Here is a 10291-nt window from a genome sequence, read left to right on the forward strand (position 1 = left end):
TAGGAAATGGAAGACATACAAGACCACTGATAATCTCCCTCGATCTGGGGCTCCACGCAAGATCTCACCCCGTGGTGTCAAAATGATCACAAGAACGATGAGCAAAAATCCCAGAACCACACGGGGGGACCTAGTGAATGACCTGCAGAGAGCTGGGACCAAAGTAACAAAGCCTACCATCAGTAACACACTACGCCGCCAGGGACTCAAATCCTGCAGTGAAGATGTGTCCCCCTGCTTAAGCCAGTACATGTCCAGGCCCGTCTGAAGATTGCTAGAGTGCATTTGGATGATCCAGAAGAGGATTGGGAGAATGTCATATGGTCAGATGAAACCAAAATAGAACTTTTTGGTAAAAACTCAACTCGTCGTGTTTGGAGGACAAAGAATGCTGAGTTGCATCCAAAGAACACCATACCTACTGTGAAGCATGGGGGTGGAAACATCATGCTTTGGGGCTGTTTTTCTGCAAAGGGACCAGGACGACTGATCCGTGTAAAGGAAAGAATGAATGGGGCCATGTATCGTGAGATTTTGAGTGAAAACCTCCTTCCATCAGCAAGGGCATTGAAGATGAAACTTGGCTGGGATTCGTAAGAAGCATTTCAAGGTCCTGGAGTGGCCTAGCCAGTCTCCAGATCTCAACCCCATAGAAAATCTTTGGAGGGAGTTGAAAGTCTGTGTTGCCCAGCGACAGCCCCAAAACATCACTGCTCTAGAGGAGATCTGCATGGAGGAATGGGCCAAACCAGCAACAGTGTGTGAAAACCTTGTGAAGACTTACAGAAAACGTTTGACCTGTGTCATTGCCAACAAAGGGTATATAACAAAGTATTGAGTAACTTTTGTTATTGACCAAATACTTATTTTCCACCATCATTTGCAAATAAATTCATTAAAAATCCTACAATGTGATTTTCTGGAAAAAAAAATCTCATTTTGTCTGTCATAGTTGACGTGTACCTATGATGAAAATTACAGGCCTCTCTCATCTTTTTAAGTGGGAGAACTTGCACAATTGGTGGCTGACTAAATACTTTTTTTCCCCACTGTATGTACAGTTGATGTATGAACTGTGATGTGATTTTTGTCTGCAGTTTTATTCAGCATGATGCAACACTGATATGCATGTCAATCTCTCATGGCTCAAAGTGGAGGAGAGATTGACTTCATCACTACTTGCTTTTGTAAGAAGTGTTGACAAGCTGAATGCACGAGCTGTCTGTTTAAACTACTAGCACACAGCTCAGACACCAATGCATACCCCACAAGACATGTCACCAGAGGTCTCTTCACAATCCCCAAGTCCAGAACAGACTATGGGAGGTGCACAGTACAACATAGAGCCATGACCAGCTCATTTGTTTATGAGTTCGGTAGAGGTCTGGTGACATGGAAGACTTTCCGCTGCGTAACCAGGCAGGCGGGCTCAGGCTGTAGATGGCGCAATGAGACAACACAAAACATGGAGAAATGTAAGCACTCAAATTCATAGACAGATATTGTTTTGTTTTGAGAGGCTATACAGTGTTTGTTTACATTTACATTACTTACAAACATTGGAGCAAAACAAGCTTATATTTTGGGTTCTGATGGGAACGACAGTTGAACTAAGCTCATGAGTCATTTATAAGTTATATTCTTCAAGAATCAATGGGTATATATAATTAATTTTCTTTGTTTACAAACATTTGAGGAAAACAAAAAAGCTTATATTTGGGGTTCTGATGGGGTATGACAGTTGAACTAAGCTCATGAGGCATTAATACGTTATATTCGTCAATTTCTAAGTCCAAAAATTGATGTAGCAACTACGTATTCTTGCGTTAAAGGGGCAATCCTTAGTTGCTACATCTATTTTTGGACTTAGAAATTGACGAATATAACGTATTAATGCCTCATGAGCTTAGTTCAACTGTCATACCCCATCAGAACCCCAAATATAAGCTTTTTTGTTTTCCTCAAATGTTTGTAAACAAAGAAAATGTAAACAACCACTGTATAGCCTAAAAACATGACAAAAACATGATTAAAACTATAATTTTGATATAATGTATGGTCAGTCCTTGCATCCATAGCGTAGTCTATGGATTTGAGAGTGGTTGCACTCAGCTTTTTACTGAAACCATGACCGGAAAACACTTTGTTAATGTTTAATTAAGGATTGCCGGTTTAAACAGAAATTAACTACTGTACTTAAACTCATCAAGTCTTCGGAAATAGTTAATAAGATTGTATTAAACATTAGCTGCCTTTGCTCTCATGAAGTATATGGGTGAATATTGATATTGCAGCTCAGTGTCTGTGAAAACGACATTCAGCGAGTTGTGTAGCTGTAGGCCTGTTTCATTTCCCCATATTGTTGCTATACCATAAAATAACATCCTTAGATTATCATCCCCCTTTTTTTCAAAATATGTAATGTTCCGCTTCAAAATAATCATAATTTTTCCACAACATTAATGTCCAGTTATTAAATGGGAGTGTTGTATAACTTACCTAGATACTGTAATTGACTTTTACTTTGCCTTTTTACTAATGGCTTTTACGCGCAGTTATGTTACAAAGTGTCATCCTACCTCTTCTAATTACAAACAAGGACGTTGAATTAGGTTTTTTAAAGTAGGCCTGAGAATGCCAAATAATCGAATTTACTCTGACTCAACTCAAATCTCAAATTAGTTAATCACAAATCTCCAGAAATTATCAACAAGGATAATAGGCATAATAATAATAGTAAATACTGGTTATTATTAATATGTTTATATTGATGAATTCTGGTTAATGGTTAAGGTTAGATATGGGTTATGGTTACGGTAAGGGTAGGGGTTAAGGTTAGGGTTAGGGTTTAGGGTATGGACGTACCAAGGATACCGAATATATGCAATGTGTTGCACAATAGAGGAAGAGGCAAAACGAGAGGTTTTACTCCGCCCAAGATCTGTTCACGAAAATAAGCCAACGAAGTGAGGAATTTTTGAATGGAGGTCAATGAGAGTGTCGAATTTGGTCAGCAAAAATATTGTATTTCTAATATGTTTGACTGTAAGCTTTTTAATGCTAAAATGAATGGTTGAATGTTCATTCGAGTCTTGTCAACCTCACTCTCTAACCGGAGCTGAATTTGCGGTTAACATCCAATCCACCGACTACAGTCTTTCAATCAACAGTGGGCTACACTACAACTCTCCTCTAACCTGGTATTACCAGCCACTACAGTCCATTTGTTGCAGTGTATTTATATTTCTTAAAAATGTTACTTATATTTCTGAGAGAGTCAAGCAGGCAGGTGTAGCCTAAAATATATCAGTTTTATTGAAGCACCTTATGACAAAATTAAGCGAATCTCAAAGGGTATACAATAAGTGCAAATTTGTTGCAATTTGTTATAAAAATCTTTGTGTATGCGTAGGCTACATTTACTTTTATAGAACAGAGGCCTAGTTACATAAAATAGAGGCTATTTGTTTGCGCAACTAATGACAGCAAACACATGAGTCATTTTGAAACTTCTTTTGAAGAAAACCTTGGTTTCATTGTAAGAAGATTTGGTGCCTTCCTTAATTTCGTAAACAGTTGTTGCATAATACTGTCCTTCATTTAGGCTCATCAAGACGGTGAAGGCCACTGTAAATATACCATGATGTGAGAAGTTTTCCGGCTTCTCGGAAATAGGCTAGCCTATTGTCCCTATTATTCATTCTGATCAGAAAGATTAGCCAATTTAATTGCCATTTAACTGTCTTGGAATCAGTTTAAATTGTTTGATTTTGTGTTGATCAGATTCTCATCTCCGGCGCACGATTTGGGCTCCTTACGCACACTCCATGACGTGCTCACATCACACACGGTTTGACGTCTTGACAAAGGCTTTGGTGATGTTGGTGATGATGATAGTAAGATCCGCTGGCTGAAGGACGAAACGAGGAGATACCGTTAAAGTTCAGGAGAAAATCCTTCCTGTCACACATGGGTGAGGAGTGGCTCTGGTAGCGAGGGATCCCCACTGGAGAAAAGGAGAGAACAGTGAAGAACTCGTTTTTACTAAATCAATCAAAAATAAATGGACATTTAAACAAAAAAATAACCCAGTTAAGTCTGAGTTTCGTTTCAGAATATAGGATAAAGCCTTAATTATTGTGGGTTTTTACAAATAGGAATTCTGTAGCCTAAATATTATATCTAACAGAAGCATTCATGCATTAAATTGACTTTCTATATAAAAAAAATATATATATTATTCAGTGTATTGTCTATACACTGTAATGTAAAACTTTAAATTACATAGTAATTACGGTATTATAAACTAAAATACTCTGAAATGTTTTACTGCAGCATACTGTAAATGATGGTCCATTGTGGGGAAATGTTTTGGGCGGGGAAAGAATCACTGTATATGGTACTGTAATTCCACCCCATACCGTATCTTTGGCACGCCCAAAACCTTTTGACCACTAGTGGGTGCATGGTATTGTTTCTGGCTCATTAACATATTTTGAGGCATGCCTTGTAAGAGGCTATATTTTTTGGTACCTGTGAGTGAGAATGCTGTACCAATTTAACTCCTGTGGTTATAGTGCCCCATCAATTTGTATAGGAGACAGTAGAATGGCAGCAAATCTTAAACATTAAATGGTTGGGCATTTTGCCATGTCCTTTTGGTCTGTTTTGCCCTGTAGACGCTGCTAGGTTGGAAGCCTTTGTTAAAGGTCCAGTGCAGCCATTTTTATCTCAATATCAAATAATTTCTGGTTAACAACCTTACTGTGATTGTTGTTAAATTAAAATGGTCAAAAAGACACAGCTTAGCAAAAAGCAATTTCTCAAGCAATAATTTTGCTAGGACTTTCTGGGAGTGGTTTGAGTGGGGAGGGGAAAAATGAAAGTACCTGTTATTGGCAGAGGTTTGGCACTTCTTATTGGTCTATTAACTAATTTGCGGCATGGTGATGTCACCATGGAAGGCCAAAACTCCCTTCCACCAAAACAGGCTGAAATTTCAGGCGGCCTTTCCAAAAAGCTTTTACACTAAAAGGACATCTTTCACAATTTCACAGTATTATTGCAACCTCATAGTGTGGAATATGTATGCCTTAAACACAGGAAAATCATGTTTTTGACTAAACTGGGCCTTTAAGGCCTCTAGAAGTACAAGTGATATAAAACACCAAATATTAGTTAATATACTGTAATGTGTAAACACTTTACCTTGCAGCCAACTTGCTTGCACCAATCCCTTGTAATTACAGTAAAATACTGTAATACAAACCCCTCCCCTGAATGAATTTCATCCATTCATTCCAATTATGGAAGCATCTAGTTTTTACAGTATAATAGTACATTTTATGGTATTGTACTGTCATTACACAGTACTTTCTTTGATGCCGTATTTATATACTGTAATACGAAATGCCGAATTTTACTTGCCACTGTGCTGCCTGTAAACTACTGTCAAATTCACTGTAAACCATTTACAGTGTATGTAATTAGGCATATACCGTTTAACTATGTTTGAGTTGACACATCTTGGAATAATTTGGCCAGTAAACAATGTGAAGACTCCCACAACTCCAGATGCAGAAATTAATTTCATTGAATCTATAGATCAGACCTCAACTATTACGGCAGGGACTTGTTAATTAACTACGTCACGAAACATCCCTACCTCTGCATTTAGATATATTATTTATACTGTAAACGATATATTCCTCACTGTAAAATCGCTCATATTCTACAGTTCTATGGTCACTTTTCTATTTTGTATAATATATGTGAACTTTGTCAATTAATCTGTCTGTTTCGACTATATTCATTGTCTATTGCTAGCAGCACCAAGTAAAATTCTGGGTGTGTATAGACTACTTAGCGAATAAAAGTGATTCCGCGTATGTTTCGTAGACCTGTGATAACGTATTAATTGATGAAGAGGCAGAGAATTGCTGTACTTTTTAGTATAGGTAAAATAATGGAAATGCTCCCATGCTCCCCTCAGTATATCCATTCACGAGAATACCACTAACATTTAATTGAAAATCAAGAAACTGCATGTGTTAAGCCTATTTCCTCTTTAAAATATTCACATTTAACCATGCAATGATTTTAATGTACAATAGCTTATTTTGGAATTGTGCAAATTAGAGGCACAGAGCGTAGGCCTACACAAAATAGCTGAGCAAATATATGCTATGGATGCAACAAAAAGTGTACATTCGAGCAGCAGTCTTTAATTCAGAAATTAGCCTAATGGAAAACACTCAAGACTTGACTTCTGAATCCTTGCGTCTCTAATGTTTGTTTAGCTGAGTTGGTATACTTTTGCATTAGTGATAGTTTAATTATGTGTACACATATATTTGTCATTTAGCAGATGTCTTATCCAGAGCAATTTACAATTAGTGCATTCAATCGTATCAAGTACTACATTTTCCTTAAGTATTTAGCAGCAAAGTCTGTTTTAAATTGGGTGGGAAGGGGGGCAGCGTGATACTTTTTTAAGGTGGGCTACTCTTCAGAGGTGTAGGGCAGGGAAGATGAGCAGGGACTCCGCTGTCCTGACTTTAGGGTGGAAGCTTGTTCCACCATTGGGGTGCCAGGACAGAGAAGAGATTTGACTGGGCTGAGCGGAAGCTGCCCTCTCGTAGGGGTGGGAGGGTCACGATTATATTTAACCTAGAGAAAAGTTTAGTCTTACATTTCCAGTGTTTCGTCTTAAACCAGATAAAGTTAAGTTAGTTAAAAGTTATTTGATAGGCCTATAATAACCAAACAACGTTTTTGTTTCAGTGCTTTCTACACCAATTGGCCTCTATATCGGTCAGAGATTTATGAAAGATGATTTAGGTAACGGTGCTTATGTTTGATTGTCCGTTTCTCTTGCGGGCCATAGACACGTTACACTGTTTATCCCCGAGAGCTGCAGTACCAACATCACACGTGTTAATTCATAATTATATGGCCTTAAATCATTTTCAGACAAATTATGACATCTGTAAAATTAGAACAGCGGTCCTTTGTCATAGATCTGTATACGCAAGGCCAGCAACACAATCAGAGCGAGAAAGAGGGAAGAGAGGGAAAGGGGAGCGAGAGCGTGAGCCTCATCAAGGTCATAAGGACTCCAGATGTGAGGCATGCACGCGCAATGTCGGTGTTTCTGTCCAGGGGACTGCAGGCCTCTATCCTGAGGGTGCTGCCCTTGCGTCCCATTTTCAGAGACAACACACTGGCGGTGACTGACAATCGTTATGGGCCGTGTAGAGCCCGGTGAGCACAGATAAAGGCTTGTCTTCTAAATAGTTATGTGAAGTCGTAAAGTTTAACAAGCCTTGGAGTCTCCTGCGAGGTCTAGGCCTATTAGTTAGTTGAAATCATCTGCAGTGTGGTCCGACTCGCACAGCCTTTGTTTAGATAACCCCTGAGACCCCTCTGGCTTTAGAATAATTCCCCTCAGAAATCCATTGGACTTTTGTTAAAGCGTCGATAAATTAGAATCATGTAAAACAAGGTTAACATGAACTAAACGACATAGATGTTAAGGCAATCAACTGGCCGAGGGAGCGATGTGTAAAATCTACACAAAGGGGGCTACAGTTTCAATTATACCCCATTGCACCAATCTCCTTTCTAAACATGTATGTAAACAAGAACACAGCCCCCACATTATTCTTCCTAAGGCCTAGCCTATATTTCAGCAACATTTGTAACTATTTTGTTAATTTCAGTTCTTAGAAACTCTGTTTGCCCTTACATTTCCCAACTCATCTGAAGTGTCCTTCTAATTACCCATGCAGATTTGTAATGGTCCCTCAAAGAGGATTATTTCAGCCGGAGTCATTCAAAATGTTACCTTAATTCCACAACATAATATAGTGGGAAACTAATAATCTTAAATCCAATCAAATTACTTTAGCCCACAAAATATGGAAGCCATTTTGCCAGAAGACAAATTGAAATGTGAAGGAAATGCATCCACGTCAACCAGTCCTTTAAATTAGGCCTAAATTATATGAGACCTATCCATCTCCAACAGAGTTTTATAGATATATTACGAATGCAAGGTATTCCATATTTAGGCTGCATCAAACACACTAGACTACCGGTGGTTATTTTCTTTGCCAAAGCTTTGTTTAATCTGCCTATGTGTCACGTAGCCCAAGTAAGAATGATATTCTCTATTGACTATATGAAAGGCCAACTATACTTTTCACATACAAATCGAGAATTTTATAGGATATTACGCATTGCGTAATTGTTGTGGTTTTAGCCTCAAGAAAACAGCCTGACCAAAGAGCAAACTTGAGTTAGTAAATTGTCAACCTGCAAAGGTTTGTTTGCCATGTGTGTAACAAATGCACTACTTGTATATACCACTTTTTATAGGACTTGCTATGCTTGCCCAAGTGTATTTGGAATGGCAATATGTGTATGCTTAAACTCCCTATTACGCATGACATTTCAAACTATTTATTAACGCGTTATGACTTGACTCACACAGCATTTATTAGCCTACCTGAGATATCGGCGGTGTCCCTGGCGTTCTGGTGGAGGTAGCTCTGCTCCAGGGAATAGGGGGACATTCCGGAGTTTAGCCCAGAGGACGCCGAGCTGCTGGAGACCAGAGGCTGCTGCTTGATGTACGGGGAGCCGCCGGGAGACGCCCAGTGTCCGGCGCTACTGGCGTATGGAGAATGACCGTCCAACGCGCTGGCCATAGCCGTGGACGAGTGCACAGGGCTGCTGCTACTGTCCGGTCCACCGTAGTCCCCGTTGGACGTTACCGGACAGCTGGCCATATATGTGGACCCGGGGCTCGGGGACATGTGAGGTACGTGGTGGCCGCCGCTCATTCCGTCGTAGCCACCGGCCATGGAGTTGGTCATCATGTCCAAGTTGTAACCGTTGCTATGACAGGCCAGAGACCCAGAGGGCGCCTGAAAATCAAAGTTCTGCGGTAAAATGGACGTACCGAAGCCTATCCCGTTCATCATCCGGTAAATGGGCTTAAGGGCTTGGCATTTTCTCCGGAAGCCCCTGGGTCTGCGGCGGAACGAACCCTCTTCAAACATGAACTCGCTTGCCGGGTCGATGGTCCAGTAGTGGCCTTTCCCCGGCCTGCCTAGCCCTTTGGGCAGCTTGATGAAGCACTCGTTCAGGGAGAGGTTGTGCCGGACGGAGTTCTTCCAGCCCTGATAGGACCCTCTGAAGAAGGGGAACCGGGCCTGGAGGAACTGATAGACCTCACTGAGCGTCAGCCTCTTGGTCGGTGAGCTCTGTATCGCCATGACGATGAGCGCAATGTAGGAGTAGGGAGGCTTCTCCGGTCGCCTCAGGCCGGAGCTCGCCTTCTTGCCTTTGGCCCCGGACGAGGAGCTGTCCACCTCTGCCTGTGGGCTCATCATGGCGGGGTGCAGGACGCCTGAGTCTGGGCTGGACCTCAGGGGAGGCGGCGGGTCCAGCTGCTGCTGAGAGATCTCGGTCGTCATCTCTGCTCCACTAACACACAACCGCGGCTTAGATGAGCTGTGACCTTACCGGAGAGGGGAAAGCGGAGAGCGAGATATGGAGCAACAGATCTATAAAAAAAAAAAACTGATGTCGCTTCTTCTCAACGTCCTCTACAAATCACACAAGCATTTGGTCTTCGGAATTCCACAAAAAGTGGTTGGAGAGGGAAAATCCTCGTTGGACTCTCCTATTTCGCAGAGAATGTGCAGCGAGTGGACAGTGTCAGAATGTGGGAGAGACGGTGTGGTGCAGAGTATCCAGTGAGGGCTCGGTATAACCCAGCGTTTTGCGGGGGTTCAGTCCGACCGAGGCTTCGGTATGGTTGGTTGTCACGGTGGCGGTGAGTGCAGCTCTGCGGCGCACCGGGTGGCCATCACCCTCCTTAATCCCTAGGGGAGGAAACACGAAGACTACTCGATTTACTGTGCGCTGCCGCTCAGCCAAACAAAATGCGACCACCTATCATTTCCTAAATCTTACCCCCCCCCCATCCCCCTGTAATCAGTAACGACTAGAGCCCCCCCCTCCCCCCCCCCTCCCCTTCCACTGCCAAATCTGGCTCCTGTCCAGTCGTTGCAGCAGATTCATGCCCCTCGCTCTCCATTTCTCCATTCCTCCTTCCCTCTTCCACCCTCTCTCTCCTTCCCCTGCTCTCACTCTGACATATCAAATAGGCTACATGCAATTACGCCATCTATCAAACCTCCCCCAGATGTTCCAATCAACAGCGCCACACGGAACGCGCACAAGGTATAGAACTCCGTCGCTAACACTCTTCTTGCATGTT

The 10291-nt window shown here is 41.6% G+C and overlaps 1 protein-coding gene across 1 annotated transcript; it reads right to left on the reverse strand.

Annotated features, from left to right (window-relative positions):
- Window positions 1-3836: 3836 nt before the first annotated feature.
- LOC311148582 (forkhead box protein F2-like) lies at window positions 3837-9482 on the reverse strand (the record flags this gene model as incomplete). Its single annotated transcript, XM_084185566.1, has 2 exons — window positions 3837-4006; window positions 8510-9482. 2 exons carry the CDS (start codon window positions 9480-9482, stop codon window positions 3837-3839), a joined length of 1143 nt encoding a protein of 380 aa, XP_084041692.1.
- Window positions 9483-10291: the final 809 nt, after the last annotated feature.

The sequence above is a fragment of the Coregonus lavaretus genome (assembly GCF_964263955.1).
Source record: "Coregonus lavaretus genome assembly, chromosome: 21".
NCBI lineage: Eukaryota > Metazoa > Chordata > Actinopteri > Salmoniformes > Salmonidae > Coregonus > Coregonus lavaretus.